Genomic DNA, 23615 nt, shown 5'->3' with positions numbered 1-23615 from the left:
ATTAGCGGCACTGTTTAGTGTGCCGCTAATACCGGGTTTGCTGGTCGGAATGCAACGGGACGATGGACGATGCCGGTATTTACATACCGGCATCGTTTTCACCTTACCGGGATACCTCGTAATGAGGCCCAAAGTGTTTAATTTTGCTCAAACTATAGTTCATGATTGTTCGCATCTTTTCCATGTTGCTCCCATAGAAATTTATATTGATTGAAGGATTTTTGCACACTTTTCATTGTTTTGCTAAGCCATTTTCGAATGTCAGTTTAAAAAGTGTAAGATTGCAACCCGTTTTTCTCTCTAGTTTGGGGAGGGAAGGTGGTCTTTAAATTATGTTACTGAATACTTGCTGCATCCTTATATCTATTTAGAATTGCTTATTTGTGAGTTGAGGAATGTTGCAGGGGAAAATCTTAACTCAAGTGCTATCTTTCAAACAAGCCAAAACTGTTCTTTTCTCTGTGTTTTATATTCTGTGTTGTTAAAAGTGAATTTAACTGCCTTATATACCTACCTATCTGTTATTGTCAGCACATTGGTGATTGCTGCTCCCTATTACAAAGTATATGTGTGAAGTGAATTTTAAATAAATAAATATGACCTTTACCAACCAGCCTGCTTCCTGGTCCATTGTGACCTGGGGGTATTTTGAGAAGGGGTGTGATATGTGTGGTATATCACTCAGAATATTGAACCTATGGACGTAATAAAATAAGTATTTCATTTGTGCACTGCATACTAGGCTGAGGCCCGGGGGCGTATTGCCTGATTGAAATACTTAACAAATGTCAACCTCTGCTCTGCTACCAGTATCCCGCATTTTAACTTTCAGCATGCCAAAGCTTCAAGACTATGGAAATGGCTAAGACTGTGCAAAGGAAAAACCATCCATTGCCCTTATAAATGCTTAGATTAGGCATTGTAATGCACAGTGGTTACATGCAGGTATCCTTGATATCACACGTAGTAGACTCCTTTGGCTAGTGTTTTTATAACTTGGAAGATATGTAAGAAGAGTATAAAGGTAACATGTCTATTGCACTTAAAGAATCCCATTATCCTAGTTTATATGGTAGCCTATCTGTCCCACCTAGATGTTCTAGGACAGCCAGTCTATTGAACATTGTAGACTTGAGGGTAGACTGTCCATAGTGCATGGAAAAGTCTACGATGGTAGCCGTCTTTTTTTCCCCACAGAAGAACGGATGACAAAGCGACATCAAAGATAAGCTCCCCCCCGAGTTTAAGTTATGTATAAACACACCACCTCACTGGACATCTGCCGCAGGCACTGCTAGAATGCAGCTACGACTATGACAAATTCAGTCTAGCTGGTTACATAACCGCTCCGCACTGAAACACCAGACTTGCCTCAACACATCTGCCATTAGAATACAGCGACAACCTACAACAAAGTTCGGTTCAGCTGGGTACTGTGAGGAATCTGAGGGTGTCCTCACTTCTTTCCCTAACACATCTTCCCAGGTGGCCAGGAAAAGGACATCGCTCTTAGAGCCTGATCCTGGTGGTGGATATGCGACGGAGGATAACGTGGGTGGAGGAGACTTGGGGAGTGGGGATGAGGCTCTCTTGGGTGAGACACAGTATCCACCCCCCCACCCATTTCCTTTTTGTAAGGAGTCAGATATACCGCAGGCCTTTGTAAGGTACTACCAATCCACTCCCTATATTTCCAGAAAATTCTCTTCCAATACACACCACTTAGGTACTGGGACGAGGAGGCCACCATTAACACAGAAGACAGACTGGAAGAAGAAATCCAAGTGCTCTAGTTGTTGCACTCATTACCATGAGCCAGGAACTTTAAAACAGAGTCGGCTGAGAGGTTTAGAGAAAGACACGGGGAGCATGAAGGAGAGTTCCAGGGCAGGAGTTGTGGCAGTGAGACGGCACCTTCCTGAGACGCTGGGAGGTATCAGGAGCATGGTCTGGTGCAGCGAGTGAGCTGGCAGTCTGAGGCGGAGCTGAGGAAGCAGTGTGGCACGGAGCAAAGGTAACGGGAACAGTAGTGAGGCATCCGAACACTCACAGGTGCAGGACTGCAGATTACTGGAACTCCGAAGTAAGCAGCAAGGAAGCCATGGATGACGCAGAATGCCAGGTGGAACCAGCCATGAGAAAGCCAGTGAGTCCTCCTGGGTGTAAAGGGGCCCCAGAAACAGTGGATGGGTGCTTTAGTGGCAGAGACATTTCAATTTGGGTATCTGAGTGGAGTATGTGGAAGCCAAGAATTAACATGATGAAAAGGCATATAAGCAGGCATTGCCAAGTATCAAATAAGCAAGCATTGCCAAGAGTCAAATAAGCAAGCATTGCCAAGAGCCAAGAATAAATGTGCAAATGAAGAACAAGTTACTTACCCCTGGTAACGTTCTTTCGACTGGATGTTCCTCCCACACGTATTCCTCATCTTTTGACACATGTTGTCCAGCTTCAGCTGCTTCAGAAAAAGAAATTCAGCAGAGGGTGCTGTGCGTCGATGGCGTCGACTCTATGTCCCTCGCGGGCCTCCGTCGAGGATGATGTCACCGAAGGCATATATAGCAGACTCAGCGCCCACTGGCCTGAGTTCTGTTTTTCCCCTTTAAGAGCAGAAATACCCACAAAATCCAGGAGTGACCGCACTCAGCCTTGATGGAACGGAAGCTGTAATAGCACAGCGAAATCTACTGAGGGGTAGGATGGGAGGGCGATGAAGAATACGTGGAAGGAACATCCAGTTGAAAGAACATTACCAGGTGTAAGTATCTTGCTCTTCGAATGGATTGTGTCCTCCCACGTATTCCTCATCTTTTGACAGACTCAGACAGCAGTATTTGATTAGGAGTAGGGAGTAGAATTTGATTTCATATATTTTCATGGACCAAGAGTAGAACTGCCTTACTAAAGGCACCATCTTGACCGAGGGAAGATTCCAGGCAATAATGCTTTGTGAATGTGTGGATACTAGTCCACGTTGCCGCTTCACAAATGTTTTTAATTGGTACACCCCTTTGCAGGGCTGTAGAGGTGGCCATGCCCCTGGTGGAATGGGCCCTTACGTCTTCAGGAGGTTCCTTTTCTGTCAACCTATAACATTCTTAAATGGCCAGAATGATCCATCTGGATAAGGTCTGCTTAGAGACATCCTGACCCATCTTATGACCCGTATATCCAATGCCAAGTTTGTCATCAATGCGTAGTTTTGACATTCTTGATATAACGATCTACGAGGGGCTAACCTATGTAGTCTTTCCTCTTCCTTGCCAGGATGAAGTGTGGGATAGAAAGGAGGTAGAACAATGTTCTGTCCTGTATGGAAATCGGAAATGATTTTGGGCAAAATGAAGGTTTGAGCCATAAAACAACCATATCCTTGTGTAAAATAGTAAAGGGTGGCCTGGATGAAAGTGCCTGCAACTCGCTCACTCTATGGGCTGATTTTGGAGCTACCAATAAAATGGTATTAAAGGTTAACAACCTTAAGAGACATGAGTGAAGAGGTTTAAAAGGTGCACACATTAGGAATTTTAGAACCAAAAGGTTTAGGACACATGACAGTGAACTACTTGATTTTGACTGACGTTCTGACATCATCCTTCATTTTATATGAGGCATGGACCTCCACGCCCCTTCTTTGCTATACTAAGGTACTCCTTTCTGTTAAAAATCCAGGACCCCTATAGCCAAATATCTGCCCACCTCTCTAAATTCCCTATTTTTAATAAACACTGCAGTCAGGGTTTAGACAAGGCTACGGGACAGAGACCACTCTTGGAGCTTAAATCCACACTTTTGGACCGTATAGATAGGGGTGAACCATCCCTCCTAATGTTATTGGATTTATCAGCAGCCTTCGACCTGATGGATGATTCAATTTTGATCAGCAGGTTGAAGAACATTGCCAATTTATTGGAGAAAGCGGCCCTTTCGATCTCTTTGTTCCTTAATAATTGGAAATGTCACGTTTTTCTGGAGAAGCTCAACCTCCCCCCATCACTCCTGAATATGGTGTTCCCCAGGTGGCCTGTATTTCTCCATGATTATATAATATTTGTACAGTCCCTTTTTTTGCCCTGTTGGATCAGAATGATGTGGCCTTTACGAATTACGCCGATGACAGGCTCACATGGCAAAGATGAATTCCTTCTTAACAAAGTGTATGATCTTATTCAGGGCTGGATGTTGCAGAATGGTCTTGCCCTTAACAGCGATAAAACTGAACTTTTGGTGGTCAGTACTCTCAATAAATTAGGTTCCCCCTATAAGAATTCCTTCATAGGAGACTCAAAAATCATTACCCAAAAGAATGTTAAGACACTTGGCGTTATTCTTGACCAGCACCTGACCATGAAGTCACATGTTAGCAGTCTGGTCTCCTCCTCAGCATATTATATTAAACATTTAGCCCACCTTCACCCATTCATTACACATAAGAGTGCCAAGACCATTGCAAAGGGCCATAGTGGGCACCAAAATAGATTATTGCTGCAGTTTGTTGCATGGCATTACAAAATCAGACTGCAATCGGTTGCAGGTTATACAAAATAGTGCAGTCTCTGTGTGGTTAATGGTCTTGCTAGGAGAGACAATGTTTTGGAGGCCAGCCGTAGTCTGCACTGGCTCCCAGTAGACTCGAGAATACTGTATCGCCTTCTCCTCATAACACACAAATGCTGTATGGGACAAATGCCCTCTTATTTACAAGATCTTCTCATAGAAAAACCGTATGCGAGACTTCTTAGATCTAATAATGCTGACCAGCTAGTCATACCTAGATGTAACCCTAGTAAAGCCATGAAGGGTTCTTTTCAGAACGTGACCCCAAGAGCAAGGAATGCCACTGGGTCTCAGAGTACAGAAGTCCACAGTGACATTCAGGAAAATATTGAACACACTGCTATTTGCTTAATTTATTTTTCTGGTTCCTCATCTTGTTCTTTTTTCCTTCTGTGCTTTGGGCTTTTGTTCTTTAATGTGTGTTTTCATTAGTCTCTGTTTTTTATGTGCGCTCTCAGGCCTACGGGTACATGGTTGAGTGGTATAAATCCAATAAAGTAAATGGGGACAGATGGGGTTCTTCCTTATTGGTCTGTTAAATAAAGGTCTATAGCAACAAGCATGCTACCTTCGTGTCCCACATCTACTTCTGCACCCTTACAATACCCAAAGTGTGTCCATCAGGACCAGTGCAATCTTGCCCTTCACAGTAGGGAGGAAGGCCATGGTTAGCCTGATCGCCCTCAATTTCAGCAAGTTAATGTGTTCCTTAGACCCTGAGGGAGACCCCAGTCTGCTCACCATCAGATCTTGGAGGCAGAGGCATTGCTAGGGGATGGGGGGCTGAAGGGGCTATAGCCCCAGACCTTTTGGTTGAAGCCCCGGATAGAAGCTCAGGAGCTACAAACAAAGTACTAGCTAGCCCCGAGTCTCGACAGTCCCGACATTAGTGTAGCCCTGGATATTTTCCAGACCTAGCAACACCCATGCTTGGAGGTGAGCACCCCACCCTTTCAAGGACAAATCTGTGACTACCATCAATTGGGGCCAGGGCTACCGAAGCAGGGACCACCATCTGAGGTCTCACAAAACCTGGCAAAAAGACCTGCATAAAATCTGGCATGTTACCATGAAACTGCAACCACTGACAATGGACCAGCCACATGAACCACCTTGAAGATGGTTGCTACTCGAACCCTTGGGAGTGAATGCTCTGCCCAGGAGAGAGTGCAGGGAAACACCAATACATTGAAGGGGCTGGGATGGTGAAACCTGAGACTATCTGAAGTTTAGGGAGATGCCCCAGCTGTGCAACAAATTGTATGTGCAGTACAGATGTGCTGATGCCTTGTCTGGGTGCAAGCTTGAATGCGCCAGTTGTCCAGGTACAGGAAGACATATATGATTTCCCTTCTGAGGCAAGCTGCAACCACCAACAACAACTTGGTGAAGGCCTTTGGTGCCAAAGACAGACAGAATGGCAGGTCCTTGAATCAGTAGTGGCAAGAACAGACCAGAAATCTGAGGTCCTTCCTGTGCTTGAGATGAATCAGCACGCACATGGAAGTAGGTGCCCTGAAGATGCAGGGACACCAACCATTCATAAAGATCAAGGGCTTGATGGATCTAGCCCAAAATCAACATCTTGAATTTATCCTTGCACAGATACAGATTCAAGAGCCTCAGATTCAAGATGGGACCTAAGCGCCTATGCTTCTTCGGAGTCAGAAAATCGTAAAATAAATAGATTACCAGCCACTGCCTTGTTCCTAAAATAGCCCCTGTTCTATTGCACATTTTCCCAGAAGCTGACCAACCTCCTCCTACATGAGGGGATCTGTAGTCAAAGAGGGGCTGGAAGGAGGATCGTCTAGAGTGTGTTGAATAAAGAGGAGACAATAACCCTGGTGAACGGCCTGGAAGGCCAAAGCATTGCATGTGGTGTTAGGTTATGTTATTGGGCATTTGTATAGTGCCTGTGGTATCAACGCCCTCGGTTGTGTAGAGAGTTGGGTAGTAAATAGTGATTGGGTGCACTCTGTATGTGTTTTCCCTGAGTTCAAAAGGAGATGGTTACTTGTCATACAGAGGTCATTGTCTGTGAGACATGCTGCTAGGTCAGGGCGAGGATCAGAGGTCAATTTGGGAATACTCTGGATGATTTGTGTGTCATCAGCATAGTTATAGCAGGTGAGGTTGTGAAAGCAGATGAGTCCAGGCAGGGAAGTCATGTAAAGTTTGAAGAGCAGAGGTGAGAGGCTTGCGCCTTGGGGTACTCTAGTGCTCACTGGGCATTTGGTGGAGAGGAAAGTGAGGAGATAGGTGATTTGCTGTCTGTTAGTGAGAAATTAAGCGATCCAGTTGAGCGCCGAATCTCGAATTCATAGAGTGTACTCTGTCAAGGAGGATTGTGTGGTTGATGGTGTCAAACGTTGCCGAGAGGTCAAGAAGAACAAGTGCTGCACATCCTTCCGAGTCTGCAGTGACTTTGAGGTCATCCCAGATCAGTGTGGTTTCCGTTCGGTGGCGCGGACGGAAGCCTGATTGTGCGCAGTCTATAAGGTTGTTGGATTCCAGAAAACAGTCGAGATAGGAGTGTGTAGTGCTTTGCCAAGAATAGGGTTTTGGAAATAGGCCTGCAGTTGATTGTTTGTAAAGGGTCAAGGGAAGCTTTTTTTTTAGAAGGGGTTTGACATGCATAATTTTGAAAGGGTTCTGGGAAGTTACCAGAGGTAAGTGAGTCATTAAGGACGGATTTGGCCAGTTCTCCTGCACATGTGGAGGTAAAGATTTCTTTGAGGAGAGAGCCAGCACAAGGGTAAGGGGAGAGCTGCAAGATAGTTTGATTAACTCCTCGCTCGAGATAGGGTTGAAAGAGCAGAACAGAGATGTCTCGGAGGGCAGGAGGGTTGATTCTTGTAGAGCGGGAAGTGAGGTTGGAAAGTTTGGCCTTGAGGGTGGCCGTCCTGTCTAGGGCTGTTTTGTGGAAGTGTTCAGAGAGGGAGTGTTTGCGAGGAGGTGGTTGGGGGAGAGGTGCAAGAAGAGTTCAGGAATTCCATGAGGACCCTGTGGAGCTCTTTGCTGCTGCAGCAGCTCAGGTTTCTTTTATTGTAGTGGTTTTTGTTGGCCTTTCGGATCTCTGATTTGTAGTTTCAGTGATGGATGGCATACAGTGATTTGCTTTGAGGGGTTCTGGAGGCTCGCCATTTGTGCTTGAGGGAGAAGTTTGGGGTTTTGAACGCTTTCAGGTGAGGGGGTGAACCACTTGGGGGGTGGTCCTTTACAGTAGGGAACAGAGATGGAGGGGGTGAGAGGAAGGAGTGAGTTGTTTAGCCAGGAGTCAAAGAGCTAGATGGATACGGGTCTGTCTGTGGCCAGGAGTGAGCGGATGGCAGGTAGCAGGGTTTCTGCCAGGTCCGTTATTATTTTGACCTTGTTCCAGCAATTGAACTGAGAAGGAGGAATAGAGGAAGCCTTGTGTGGCGGGGGCAGTGTGCGGAGAGAGAAAGGTATAGCCGAGTGGTCTGTCCAGATGAGGGGCTTAGGGGTGGACGTGGAAAAGAGGTTGGAGGAGCTGGAAATGGCATCAAGGGTGTGGCTGGCAGTGTGGGTGGCTCCTGTGATAAGCTGGGTAAGGTTATGTGCCTCTAGACAGTCGACCAGGGTTTTATTCATGGAGTTGGTGGGCACATAGAACCTGATATTGAAGTTCCCCCAGTATGGTGAGTGCTGGGTGGTTAACTAATGTGGCTGCTAGCAAGTTGCATAGGCTGTTGGTGAAGTGTCTGTCTTATTCGTGGGCCTTTAGGTGAGTAGGAAGCTGTGGAGAGAGTGGGTGGGAGAGGGTTTGACTAGTAGGGATTCACAGTTGGCTGTGTAGGGTTCTGTTTCGGTGAAGGTGATAGAAATGTGCGGTTTGTGGCAGATGGCTACTCTGCCTCCTCTAGAGGGTCTGTTGTGGGTGATGAGTGAGTAGTCGGGTGATGAAAATGAGATCAGGATTGTCAGAGGTTATTATGACATATATGCTGTGTCTGTTTTTGGCAAGGGAGCGGACATTGATAAGGAGGCAGGCGAGTTTGTGGGAAGTTGTGGGAATGGTGCTTCGCCGAGTGTCTGGGGGTGGCAGGACTGGGGTGCTCAGTGTAGCCAGTGGGAAGGTGTTGGTCACTGGGAAGGACAGTGTGTTCGGTTGGACTGAGTCAGTCGGTGTGACTTGACAGACGGTGTTGGTCAGTGGGAGGGATTCTGATGGTGGGAGCAGAGAGTGTGGGTGCTGGATGAAGGAAGGAAGAGGGAGCGGCCAGTAACAGACCTTTGAGAGAGGTCTGGCGTGGGATTGGAGGTTATGTTGGTAGTGATTGACTCGGAGGTTGGTGGGGGGATGGCAAGTGTAGTAGGGACGTTCGGTGGTGACGGGCTTGGTGCTGTTTGGGTTTGGTGCACAGAGGATGGGTGAGTTGGAGTTGTTGTGGGTGGTTGGAGATGAAGGGGAGAAAGGTTGTGTTCAAAGAGGGAAGTGGGAGACATAGGTAACAGAGGGGATGTAAAAGAGGGGCCAGGAAAGGTGTGGTGGGTAGACCGATGCAGGGGTGGCAAGGCACATGGAGTTGAGGGCGAAGGGTGGCCCCTACATCTGTGATTTGTGTGTTTGGGTGCTAGAAGTGTGTGTGAGAGGGTGGGGGGGTCTGTAGGGAATGGGTGGAAGCGATGGTTCAGAAAAGGGCAAGACGTGCCATACTGAGAGAAGGGAAAGAAGTGGCTGGGGGTGGTCTTCTGGTGGAGTTCGGGGGAGTGGAGAGGTTAAGTGGTTCAGCTGCCATGTTTGTCAAGGGAGGTGTGGACGGGGCATAGTAAGTGGGTGTTAGGCCAGTCGTGCTGGTAGGGACAGGGGTGGGGAGCAGTGGAAGTGGGCTGTGGCTGTCAGAACACCACCAGGATTCCTTGGAAGTGGAGTTAGAGAGGGTGTGGGACAGGTCAGAAGTGAATAGGAAAGAAGGTACGAGGTTGGAGGGTGGAGGAGGTGAGAGGGGCTGTTAGAATGATGGGGAGCTCTCCTCGTATGAGTGTTTGATGTGATGTGATGGAGGAGAGGGGCCGGGGGGGATTGAATTGGAAGGGGAGTTCCCGAAAGTTGGCGCAAGGATTGTGCTGGTGGTGGAGCGGTCATGTTTTTTGGAATGCCAGCGGGCTCTTCTGGTCTGAGCATTGGGCGCTGTGCAGTGTGTGACTGTTGAGGTGGGAGTCAGAGAGGGTGCAGGTGGAGGTAGCTGAGAAAAGGTGTTCCACAGTGTGCCAGAGAGATCCTCTGGCCTGGGAGTTGGAAGCTGGGCACTCTGTGGAAGTGGGTGGGTGGAAGTACTCCAGTAGGGTGGGTAGGTTAGAGTGGAAGGGCCCTTCTCCTGGGGGGACAGCCTGACTACTGCTTCCCCGAGGGTGGCTGTCCTCGCCCACAGTAGGCATAGTATGAGACACTCTCCCCTGCTAGCGGGAGTCAGAGACTGTTGTACCGCTAGGCCCATGGACTTTGCCATGGTGTTGGAGGACTATAACCTCCGGAGGGAGTTGTTTGCTTTGTCCCAGAAGAGGATATGCCCGTCAAAGGGGACGTCTAGGAATGAATGTCATGATGAACCGCAAAGTTCTCTGTCTTCTCATCACCCTCCCGGTGGGCACTGCTCATGGCACACAATCAGCTGTGTTAAGGCCAGACTACAGCATCTGCCAAGATGCCTTCCTAAGATCCTGAATGAAGGCACATAATCCCTCTCTTACGCCCACTGCTGGCAGACTCTCAGCAGCCCCAAGGCTGCAGACGGGAGACCAAGAGAAAATATGGCCAAGGAAAAGGAATGCATTTACCACTCTCAGGGCAAGACTACCAAAAGCGAAAACCTTCCTTCCCCATAAATTCACCCTCTTGCTCTCCCTGTCATGGGGTAAAGGGGGAACCAATGGATGTCTTGAGGTTGGCTGCCACAGCCAGGAGCACCTAGCTCTCGTGAGAGGCATTACTGGACAGCAAAGAAGTGTTAGAAAGTACACACTGGTGCTCTTTGTTAGACTGCATTTCTATACTCTGGCAAGGTGGACAGATGTATAGGAGGCCAACCTAGTTAGTGAAAAGGGACAACTCGGAGCTGTAGCCAAACCAATCAAGGTAGCTAGAGAGTAGTCAAGGCTAAGTCTCAGGAAGGGGTGAGGCTTTGTAAATGGTCTACAAGTTAAGTAATCAAGGATTACACTTAGAAGGATAGTTATAAAAACACATTTATTATTGGCCAAGAAAATACTATAAAAATGAGTACAAGCAGGTAATACTATCACAGATCAGGCCCTGGCGTGGCTTGCCGCATTTCTCTTTGAACGTCCTTCCCAGGTGGGACTTGGGTCTTTTCTCTCCGCTATCACTCTCTCTACTTGTGGTGTCCCCAGGGATCTAACCTATCCCCCTAGTGCTTCAATGTCTACATGGCCCCTCTGGCGCACAGGATCTCTGCCTTCATCTCCAACTTTCAGTGTTATGCGGATGACACACAGCTCTCTTTCAGGCTACCCTCGGTCACATCCTCCTTGCTCATTCCTGACTATCTGTCCGCAATTCAGTCTTGGTGTGCTGCAAACGATCTCTGCCTCAATGCCAGCAAGACAGAGATCGTCCTCATTGGGACCCCTGCTCCCGCTTTCCCACTTTCACTCTGGCCGGTCTCCCTTGGCCCTGCACTCTCGCCCACTAGTGAAGCAAAAAATCTAAGGGTCATCTTTGACTCCACTCTCTCCTTCACCTCTCACATCTTGGATATCTCTAAAACGTCCCACCAGCCACTGCACCTCCTCAGAGGTATTCTACCTTTTCTCACTTTCCCCCAGTGGCTTACTGTCTCCAGAGCCCTGGTTCTTTCTAGACTGGACTACTGCAACAGTCTCTTTCTCAATCTTCCTACTTCTCCTCTCTGACCTCTACAACTCATCCAGAACAGAACCACAAGACTTATCCTTGGTCTCAAGCCCAGGGATCGCGTCTCTCCAGAGCCGAAATCCCTCCACTGGCTCCCTGTGACTGCAAGGATCAAGTTCAAGACGCTCTGCATAGTCCACAAGGCTTTCTGGGGCGGGGGCCTGCACTATCTACAACTCTCCCTAAATACTCTCCTTCTAGAGCCCTCTGCTCGTCCTCTTCCAACTCTCTACGGGTGAGCCCCTTTTCCAAACAGAGATTTGGGGGTAGATCTTTCTCCTCTGCATGTTCTGAGCCTGCTGTCCTTAAATTCTGGAAACTCCACAAGAGAGAGATCTCGAGATATATACATATATATATACATACATATATATATATATGTATATATATATATATATATATATATATATATTTCTCTCTCTCTCTCTCTCTCTCTCTCTCTCTCGTTAACCTCTTCTCTATTCTCACCTAGTTCCCTCCTTCTCGCCCTAGATCTCCTCCGTTTGCCAACTGGTACACTGTGCACCTCCAGAGTCACACAGGTCTCAGGCTCCCACGCCAGTCCTTGCACTTGCCCCCAGGCCTCTGCATTCTGCTCACCACTACGGCACTTCTGGAATTCGTTCCATGAGAAGGGTAACCTCTCTACACTTAACCCAGGGCCCTGCTGGACTGGAAGCACTTGTTCCCTTCCCCTTCCCTTTCACTTCCTGTTTGCACTCTTACATTACCTAGAATTCAATATGCCTAATTTGCCAGGCCTAGTACAGTAGTTTGTTTATGTATGTTCTTCTCCTTCTCCCCCCACCCCCCTCTCATGTCACTCTTTGTCATGCACTTGCACTATCTGAAATTTTTAAGGAGTGCATGTTCTTCTCCCTCTCTTCCCCCCTTTCTCGCTTCCTCTCTTGTCATGCAGTAATACCGTCAGGCCTAGTTTGCTAGTCTTTTTTCATTAGATCATTTGGAAACTTCAAGGCTTAAGAATGACTCTGTATTCCCTTGTTTCCTTCCTGGCTCGAAGCACTTTGAAGTACTTCACTTCTGTATAAGCGCTTTACAAATAAACAATTAAAATGTACAATTTACACACATTATTAATAAAATACATACATATATATATATATATATATATATATATGTATATATAACCCCTGTAGACAGTACAATAAAATCACAATAACGCCCACCCCACAATACTGAAAGGGAAGGTAATGGATATTTGTGAAAAGGCACTCCACAAGAATTCAATACTAACTACAATTTCAACACTGAGTTGATTGGGGCCCTCTGCCCAAAAAGTTCAAAGTTCCGGGGTAGTTTTGAGAGCTGGGGAACAGTTAGGAAGAGGGGACAACCGTTCCAAATGGCAGATAGGTATTTATTGTAGTGAATGCAACTGTTCCCAGGTTTCAGAGTGCTACGCAATTAAGCAATGGCAAAGCCAAACTATTGTAAAGGGTTTTAAATGTTAGGAAAACTTTTAAAAGGGAAGAGAGGGGGCTCAGTTATGTACCACTGTAACTAACACCCCATACTCCAGTTTCTCATCAGACTTGGCAGGTCTTTTGAGGGTTGTCACAGGTCCCGTGTCCCACCATTTCTTCCGGTCCTTGGTGCTCAAGGGTTGCAGGTTCGAGTGAGTCGCCAATCAGTGACAATTGCTGGTGCAAGCTATTCTTGTTGAAGACTGCAACTTACATCGACGCAGGCCTCCTCACAGCACACGACAGGATGCGGAAAAGCAGTTTTTGGCGATCGCCGTCGTTGCACAGCGACAGCAGGGGACACAGTTGGAGTCGGTCTTGTATCTTGGGTCATTAGATGCTGGAACACCAACATTTTGCACAGGTGACCCCCTTGTGGATAAACTCTGGGTCCCCAAAGCTCCAGGCCAAAATGCAGAACAGTGATGTCTGCAGCACGGTATCCCAAAGTTCGATCTGGTCAGCCCCTGGGTGGTCCAGAGGCAATTCTGAGGGCTCTTCTTCACAGGACACCGTACCGACGTCGGAAATAGTTGGTCCCATCACTACAATGGACTCATGAAGGTCACCAGACAGTGCTCCACCAGGTCTTCAGCAAAGGTTGGTCACCAGGCCTTCTTAGGACAGGTCCATGTTTCTTCCACCGTCTTCACAGCTGGTCAGGATACTTAGCTCCTTGCAGGACTTCTCCAGGATCTCTGAGGCATGATTGTAGGTTGCTCTTCTTATCCAGAAACTCAGGCGAGACAGAAACTCAGCCCACCCAATGGAAGATCTTTCTCTCACACACACTCCATAGACATACTGGCACCAGTTTGTGGATTGGGACCAGATAGTCCCAACCGACTTCCAGGGTACACACACACACATGGCCCTGCACTAGCCCATAAAAAACAAGCCTTTCCCGGCCAAGTGCATTACCATAAAAGGAATTTACTGTCCTAGTAGGGCAAGAAGAAAACCATGGGACAAGATGGGCAAAAGAACAAGCAAAAACCTCATGGCGCAGCCATGTTGGGACACTAGCCACAGTTTATTTATTTATTGTTAGCTTATTAGGCGCATATACAACTAGCAAAACTGTTTCAAAGTGCCCACAGGGCAGGTGGGTACAGGGGAAGGTAGACAATGAATTACAGCAAGAATAAATAATTGCATTAATAGTACCACAAATAATGAGAATAAAGGGAAGGGGAGATTAACCTACTATGCCTTGTGAGTATTCAGAATGTGCAACCGCAGAGGGGTTAGGGGGGAGGGATAAGGAGCTTTGATGCTCATGGAGAAGTGCTCAAGGTAAGTGCTAAGAGGAGAGGAGCATAAGTGCCACCACCCATGGGTAAGGTGAGCCCAAGTAAGTGCAGCTGAAGACAGCGACTGGGATGAGAGATGTGAGGATCAAGGACCTGAGGAAACATAAGGGCCCTGCACATCAGTCACGCTGCTGTAAGATTAGCAGGGAAGAGAGGAGGAGAAGGAAGAGGTCAAGAGAAAGTCCTTGAGATTTTTTCAGAATTTAAGGAAGTCTTGCTCAACATGCAGAGGGAGAAGGAGGCTGTTCCACAGGATGGAGCCAGCCGAGAAAAGTGATCGACCACCAGCTCTCTGTTTAGCAAAGTGCTTAACCCGCAGGGAGTTGCTGTCAGAGGAATGGAGGAGTTTAGAAGGAGAGTATTTGGTCAGGAAGCGTAGAAGACAGAGTGGTCCCTGGACCCAGATCGCCTTGGGTATGATACAGAGGGATGTGAATTCAAACCGTGCTGAGACCGGGAGCCAGTGAAGGCTTTGTAGGGCAGGAGAGAAGCGGACCCTGGGCTTGAGGCCAAGGATCTTGCTGCCCTATGCTGCGTTAGGTGGAGGGGTCACAGGATGGAGAAAAGAAGATTAAGGAGGAGGCTATTGCAGTAGTCTAGCCTGGAGAGAACCAGAGCACAGGCAACACTGAGTTTCTTGGGGAAGGTGAGGAAGGGTAGAGTCCCTTTGAGAAGAAGGAGCTGAAAGAGGGACTTCTTGACAAAGTCCTGAATATGACGGAGGAAGGAAAGGGAGGAGTTGAAGATGACTCCAAGATTCTTAGCTACAGTGGAGGGGGCATGGCGGCCATGGAGGAAGGCCAGAATGCAGGCAAAATGCCAGAAGGGAAGTAAGTAGTCAAACATGGTAAATGTGGTAAAGCTAACAAAACATATTTAGAAAAATAGTCACAATGCAACTACTGCCACCAACCTGCCTTTGGAAAACACCTAAAGTAACCAGAAAATCCCTTTGAGTGTAGTCTAGGATCATACAAAAGAAAACCCATTGCACGGTATTGTAAGATACATTGTGTAATGATGAAAAGTTACCCAATAAATAACATGTAAAAAGAAAAGGGAAACTGTTTCCCAGTACTGACAGCCTTAAGGACTGGTCAGTTTCCCCATAATAATGAGCAAAAGTGCAGTGGAGTGAAGCTGAAGGCTTCACCTCACTGGAAAAAGTCAGGACATAATACACAAACAAAAAGCAAAAGGTTTGGGAGTCCATAGAAATGGAAGGAAAGTTGCTCAAAAGAGAAAACATTTCTCACTCTCTTGGCCATGTCCTGGTCAACAGTAGGGATGGAAGCAGGCTTCTCCCAAATCTCCAATAGCAAGGCCTTCACTGCTGGGTTAAAGGGCAGCAAAGTCTCTCTTTGGGGACGCTAATCCACAATACCCATTCATTAGTTTGAATTGAAGTTTCGGTGTGCAAAGGGCCAACAGACCAAGTGTCATGACCACCTCGCCCATAAGCCAAAGGAATGAAGCCTGTGGCTTCCCTGGGGTCGGCTCCAGAAAAATGTCCAACTCCAGAGAGTTGTCCAAACTGCTTTCCTTTTGTAAACTGGAAGCTAACTCCAAGGGTTCCTCCCCTTGACATAAAACTCCTCTGGGAAATCCCCTACTTCCCTGGGGCACAGCGATTCCAATCCAATAGGGATTATATCACCCTGTTTGACGAATGTTTCTCCCATCTTTGACAAGAATGCGCCCACAGAGAGTGGTGCATACTCATAAGGAGTCTCAGATTAAATGGTCTCAATCCATGACGATGGTGCGTGACGGTTGGCGCCAGTTTCACCCACTCAACGCCAGAGGAGGGATCAGTCTGACATTGAGACAGGTCTTCAACCATGGAAGCCAGGCACATAGGCGTGTTTTTGCGGTCCTGCATGCAATAACTGTCTGCTTGTCCACGTGCGGTGGGACACGAGGGTGCTGCAGTACTGATATCGAAGATGGCAACAGCGAGGCATTGGCAAAGATTTCGAGCAGCTTCAGCTGAAATGCCTTCCATTAACCCAGAGTGAAGGGTTGGGTGGGAAAATGTACCCGCACATCCGTCTCCTCAGAGGATTCTCTGGAGTGTGACTTCTCTTCATCGATGAAAAAGAATAGTGGTGTTGAGACGTACTGCTGGGTGAGCGGAAACCCTTAACAGTGTTGATATTTCTTTTCTTTTGGGACCGGCAACCTCTTTCGGCTTCCGCACCGTGCCTGGGGACCTTGATCAAGTTGTCTTGTCATCCTTTTCCTGAAGAGCCTTTGTGTATATGGACTGACATGATCCGCAGTCCTGTGGGTCGTGTTTCTCCCCCAGAAATTATAAGCAAATCATATGGGGGTCGGGAACAGACATTTTTTGTCCACAATCAGTGCAGGGCTTGGAGCCTGGAGCCTGAAGCCTTTGCTGTGTTCGGCATAACAGTATTTTGAAATAGCAGTGTTCCTGAAGTGCAGGAAAAAGGAACCGAGGTCACAGGTCGGGGCACCTAGATATACACTGACCCCTAAGCCCTATGCAGCACATGCTGCGTACCAGCATCAATCAGTGCTGATGCAGAGCCATGTTCAACCCCTTAGTGGTGGAAAGGTTTGTGAAGATCATCTGTGCTGGAGATAGAATATCATAGATTAGGAATCCGCGGAAGGAAGGAATCCATTAGAAATATACACACATCTTGGTAAGAGTGTTTATAGTTGCAATAAAAAGAGGAAGTAATGCAGTAAAATTTCAAATAGGCATCAGTAAACTCATGATTTTGAACCGGTTATATAATACACTTAGGATAATCCATATTTTAATTTTGACACCAGAAGCAAGATTAATATTTTATGTGCAGGGAGTATAACTTTATAATGCAAAATGGATTTAACCTGAATTAAGGGAGGAATTCAAAGGAAATGGTTCAATCACTAATTTGATGCAAAACAACTTTACTTTTAAACCAGACCTCATGTATTCTTTGGGAAGTCATTGATCAATAGCTAGTATGAAATGCATGCAACACCAAAGTATGTGTATGATAAAGAGAACTATATTAATGTTGTATTAATAAATGTTTTACAACAATCGAACACTTACCACACAGTGTCCAGAGTGCCGAGAATTAATCTGTTGTGACCTATGCCACTGTAGAATTTGTTGGGATCCATTTTCAAAAGTAGGATTAGCAGGTCTACTCCATCCGTGCCAAACAGGTCCTGTTTGAAAAAGTGATTTTCCATTATAAAAAAAAATCGTTTTTCTTTTAATTTGACATAAACCTGTGCATCGAAAATTTAGAGACATGATGTCATTGCAATTAAGAAACAGGACTCTTTCTTCTTCCTAAAATACTGTATGTACACTTCAGTTACTTGAAGAAAACATTCACATTTTCTAAATCTGAATTAACATCTTTGTCTCATGCTTGTCAAAGCTATACTCCTCTGATTCCACTGAAGGCAATATTTGTGTGAGGAGTGGGGTTTGTATTTCTTTCTGGGGACAAATGGCATTTCACTATTCCAAATTGTAGAATACTTTATCCGAAATGGCAAATGTTCATATACATTTCTGGCGCAGTGAAGGTATGGTCAAGTCTGGCTAGATAGCGGTTTAGGTCTTTGCGTGAGCACTTTACGCAGTATATAAGAGGGCATATGTTGTCAATCAGATTCTCCATGATATAGAAAAAGTGCCTCATTACGAAAGTTGTGTTACAAAATCAGCCATTTTTTAGAACTTCTATGTAAGTTTTGTAGAAAGTTTTCTTATGTCAATTTGACAGATTCCTTTGTTTCAATGCTGCTAAATACATTGTGGCATCACCCTTTTGTTGCCTTATAGCTTCATGTTATTATTGTTGCTATTTATACTGCTCAGTACATTTATGTTTTGTCACTTTTGTGCTGCATTACTTTTATAAATTATTAATGGTATTGTAATTTGCTTCTGACCAACGACCACCACTATAAGATTAAAACTATATAATAACCAGACTCCCAGTCTATAACACTGAGTGCGCTGCTCCATGATGGAGTGTGCTTTGATTGGCCCACTGAACCTTAACAAAAACAATGATTTCAATGGGAGCCATCTTGTAATGGTGGGACATGTTTGGCAATGTTATTTTTAACGTGTGTGTCTTAGCACCATGATAATGTTCCTGTTTAGTATTTGTTTTACTTCTGTGTGAAAACATTGAGCTGCAACATAAAATGTATCAATACATGTATATGGATGCATTTCTGTGCAACACTGTTGCTAGAGGAAGCTGGGCTGGGGTTGCTTCCCTTTTGTTTAAGTGGCTTGTGATATTTCAATAGTAATAGTTTGAGGAAACCGCCTGTGCATGCACAATTTCAGAATTGTACATTAACGGCTTCATAGTATTTTTTGTTTACTTCAATCACTTTTTGAAAAGCTTTTAACATGGGGTTTCCCATATTGACTGCTTCAATTTCCACAATTCTTTTCATGCAACTAGATTTAATTGAAATGGGTGCATGCACTGGATGTTTTATTTTATTTTTAAATCGACTCAGCCAACTTTGAGATATGAACAATTTAAATGTATCTACATATGGTGCATGCGCAGAATTAATGCACATCTTTAAAACAAACTGTATGCAGAGCATATGCGTTTTACAGTTTGTACATTACACAATCAACATCTCTTAAACACTCACATCAAAGGCAAGTGTGGCGAGTCAGAAGGAGGCAGCTGACACTTTAAGGACATTTCAAGAATGGTTTTATTAAAGAATAAATGTAATGGCTAATGTTCCCTATCTATCAAACTAAGGTGTTTGACAGTCATAAGAGAATGTTCAAAAGAAAAGAAGTGTCCACAGTCCAAACTGACCCTACCACTATTCTAACAACTAAAAACTAAAGAAGGGAGAAAGGCTCCCTTCTCCGTGAGCTTGCTGCTGGCAACTTTCTTCTTCTTGACTCTTAGTAATATGATATTTTTAAATCGTCTCTTGTGACTTCTTTAATCTCCTGAAAGGTTGGTTTTCTGAACCTTGAAAAACTACTTAGATCATATAGAGTTGTTTTGCGATACCCAGTCTCTGCAATTCTCTTTCTTTAAATTCTCTTCTCTCTTCTTCAGCTCATAGTATTTTTCCTCTTTAGGTTGTTTACCTTTTTACAGGTCTTTCACTTTGTCCTTTTCTTCAGGCGATACTCTCTCACTCTTAATGTTTCTCACAAATCTTAGTGCATTTGTATTTCTCTCATTAAACAATCTGTTTTTCTCAATCTCTTTAGTTTCTCTGTATTTTGACAGATATTCCACTTTGCCCTACTTCTGACTCTTAATGTTTCTCACAATTTGTATTGCATTCAGGCTTCTCGTCAGCATAATTCAATTTTCTCACTTTCTCATGTGCATCACTGGGACAAGAATGAACAGTCCCATAACAATTCCCCTTAGGCTTCCCGGGTCTCCCATTTTCCCTGTTACATGGGTTTGTCTGAGATAACGTTACTGGGGCATTTGTTCATTCAGGGTTCCTTGCTTTGCCTTTGTGGTTCACTCCGGCATAACAAGCTCTGTATTCTCTCTCGATGTGGTCTGACAGCTCTGCCGGTAACCAGATTGTAGGCTGGTGGGTCTGCCTAGTGGTCTCGGTATAGTTTGAGGGTCTGACGGTCCATCGCCGGATCTCTGTGGTCATGCCATCACTGTCCACTCCTTCCTGCTTCATTCTCCAAGGACACCCTCTACCCTGTGCTCTGCTATCAGCTTCCCAGCAGTTTCAAAATTTGCGGTCTTCGCCATGTGTGGAGTCTCCTCCCCTCTCAGGTGTTGCGTCACATGGGGGCTTCCCTGGCCGATTTAAGTGCTCTCTGCCTCTGTTTGCTGCAGCGTCTCTCTCCACTTCAGCTTCTTCATCCCAATTAAATGTGAATTCTTGCTTAAAGAGAAATTGTTTTTCTTGCTGGCAATAATAGATTGTTTTCTTAATCCCAGTCTCTATATTGTATGTCCTTTAAGTTACCTGATAGTCCCAAATATGTAATTTTAGGATATTCCTTCAGCAGTTCCTCAGGGGAAATGGAGTCCTTTTTCCAACAGGGGGAAATCGCTTCCGCTGAGGTCCCGCTTGACTCTACCGCTAGTGATGTTGTTGCTGAGTGGGCTCACCCCCTAGCCTTAGAGGGGGGCTCCCCACTGGAAGAGAAGGGACACATTCCCTTGATTCATCACACAAGTCACAGCTGACATTGGTGTCAGTTTTAAATACACACTTTTCATATGAACTGTACCGATAGGCGTATTGGTTTCAGAGTTCATACGTTACGCTGTTTACATGTGAAAACTCACATCAAAGTCAGGGCTGGTTTGATGTTAGTTTTAATGCGATGTAATAAATCTACATTTTTCATACAAACTGTACCAAGGGTTGTATGAGTTTCACAGTTTGCAGTTTAAACAAATTTACATCTGTTGAAAATTGATATGAAAGTCAGGGTTTACCTTGATGTAAGCTTCCAGGAGCTATAAATTGTATTGAAGTACTAATTGGAGAAGGCATATACGCTGCCTCCAATACGTGTTAAAAAGGCATATTAAAGTTACAGTTTACTTTAATGTGAGCTTTCACATGTATAGGAAGCATACAATGCATGAGCAGAACAGCACATTTCAAATACAAATTCTACAGGTACATGTGGCGGAAATGAACAATTTGCATATGTACAATAACATACCTCTAAAAACTTTACTTATCATTCAGATTTAACCCAGATGTTGGTTGTTATGAGATGTACATTTCATCTATGTATGAACTGTAAAAGTGCTATGTGCCTCTTTTACGTATCAACACCTCATATGAAAGTGAAACCTGATTTAAATGTACGTTTCAGACATATAAAAGGCATATAGGACATGTGAATTGTATGACTTTATACCAAACACTTATATGGCCTACACTCACATGCCAAACACTTATGCACCTGTTGCTGGGCCTTGCTCATTCTGCCCTTCAGGGGTAAGAGGAATAGTTAAGACGCCATCTCATTTTAGAATGACCCCTCAATAACTATTATAGCATTGGCTTTAAAAGGCTGAGTAGAATATAGTAGCCTGAATATGATAAGTACATTGAATTCCTCTATTATACCCTGGCAGGGTATGTTATAGTATGTTTAAGTATGGGTAGCTATGCTAGCAGGATGATACATGCTTAAAGGCACTACAGACTGCAATACATAAACCAGCAACTCTAGAGCTTAGCACTGCAACAGTATACTCCAGCGCGTTAGTGCTCAAAAGGGCTCCTAGAGGCCCATGATAGCATTGTAGTGAAATGCAGCTACATAGCAATGGAGTTTTAGTAGTAATGTTTTAGATGCAAAGAGAAGTGTGTTTTTGAGTTAGCATTCATTGATGTATATAACCATTCAGCATAGCAAGGCGCCAAGCACAGCTTGACCATATCATATCGTGCATGCATACATGTTTACAAATGTAGTGTAGTTGGATTAAGCAGTCCAGTACATTCATCCCTATGCAAACATCTATTTATAATGAGTAGGCAGTGGAACCAGATCCACACCATTTTCTATTTAGCAAAATATACAGCAACTCGCTTGGGCACTAAGAAAAGCACCTTGTGAAACAGGGTCAGCAAAGACATGTTAGATAGATAAATCCTCTTGGAGCCATTACTGATAATTCGGCTTGGGGACTCTAATGATAATTCAGCAGACAGTTTAGGGATGCTACCAGACAATATTATTTACCATTATCCTAAGGAGAATGGGAGGTACTTCCTATCCAGAAGTCAGAAGTTGGGGATTCGTCCAACAGTGGCTACGTGTAAAGTAAGGAGGGAATTCCAAGTGAAAAACATTATAAATAGGGTGCCAGCTCATGCACCAGGAATGCTGTCAAGGCTGTGCCAGGCGTTTAGGGGGTTGTGGGCTCTGAGTCTCACCTAAATGTCATGTTGGATGTATTCTTTGAAATGCAGAGAGTTTTGCTTGACTGAATAGCGTGCAATTCTGGTCCTGTGTCATTGTGTTTTGCTTCGCTTCAATTATTTAGATGGACAATATTGCTTCATTGAATTAAGCATCTATTGGTTTGTTTTGGAAGAAATAAAAATATGTTTGAGTACCTTTACAAGTGTTGTCACTTTCCTTAGAGAACAGATGGAAAGGGCTTTAGCATTCAGAATGTGAATTAATGATGCCAGATGGTTTAAAGTAAAGTCACCTGAACTTGAAACTCATCTTATGCAGAAAATTGAGCTGTGATAATTGTAGCTTTGAACATGTCAAACAAAGGAGTCCGAACCTTCTGTAGATTTAGTGAGAAGAAACAGATTTTAGTGACTGTAAATAAAATACTTATATTTTTTACATCAACATTGGTCGTTCTTGTCTATGGAATATTACTGGCACAGTGAATATTAAGAGGACAGCTTATCAGAAGTACGCCGTTATTTGTTTCTTTGCCTCTCTCCAAGCCTTTCAATCTCTCTTCCTGCATTTGCATTAGGATGTGGCACAAGAATTGACTGAACGGTTGTTGAACCTGTGAGTAAAATATCAGGTTCTGAGGGTTTTATTATTAATGCTATGAGGGAGGAAAGTCTTAAGGTCCACGAATTTAAAATAGAATTATAGCAGGAGCAAAATTAGGTTCTCGCTGGCCTAGTGGAGGTGTCCCTTTTCGTGCTGGTCCAATGGACGATAACTCCATCTGTTCCAACAAGTAAGTTGCTAGACTGCCTATCTGGGTTGAGCTGAGGTAGCTGGGGGCAGAGTCTTTACCTAACCAGGGGACCATTAAAAATGATATGCGACACAGCAAGCACACATACGCCTTACACCACAGAGTCTAACGACACACACTTCTACAACAGATACTCATATCACAAACGCTCAAACAATACACTCTTTTTACACACATGCTCCTGCGGCACATGCTCCCATAACACATGCTCCAATAACACATGCTCCTGCAAAACATGCTTCTATAACACATGACACATGCTCTGACAACACCAAAACGTACAACACACACTTATGACACGTACACCTCTGCCACATGGTGTTATACAACATGCTTTCACGCTGCACAAACAATTGTACTACATGTTCTTACAACACACATTAGTATTACAACAAGCAGATTTACTAATCACATAACCATTAAATAAAAGTTGACATTATTTGAAAAACAAATGTACAAAAGAGTTAAGGAGAAACCAACAAAAGTGTACAATCTACAAACATCAGAAATAATAATGCTAAGGTAACATAATACTCTTTATCAATAAATTAAAAAATATATTATATTAAGATCAAACATCATGGTAACCTTAGTTCACCCAAACACTTAAAAGCATACAATACCACGTTAC

General features: G+C 44.7%; 1 protein-coding gene across 1 annotated transcript in view; it reads right to left on the bottom strand.

Moving 5' to 3' along the window:
* The window catches only part of CFAP69 (cilia and flagella associated protein 69), a 1486345-nt gene that overhangs the window by 346159 nt on the left and 1116571 nt on the right, over positions 1-23615 (bottom strand). The window contains exon 15 of the mRNA XM_069648365.1: positions 17332-17450. Within this exon, the coding sequence (XP_069504466.1) occupies positions 17332-17450 (119 nt within the window). The remainder of the gene's footprint in view (positions 1-17331; positions 17451-23615) is intronic.

The sequence above is a fragment of the Ambystoma mexicanum genome, chromosome 2q (genome assembly GCF_040938575.1).
Source record: "Ambystoma mexicanum isolate Mex_15411 chromosome 2q, UKY_AmexF1_1, whole genome shotgun sequence".
Taxonomy (NCBI): domain Eukaryota; kingdom Metazoa; phylum Chordata; class Amphibia; order Caudata; family Ambystomatidae; genus Ambystoma; species Ambystoma mexicanum.
Note: the sequence above shows the minus strand (reverse complement) of the source record. Positions and strands in the feature narration are given on the sequence as shown.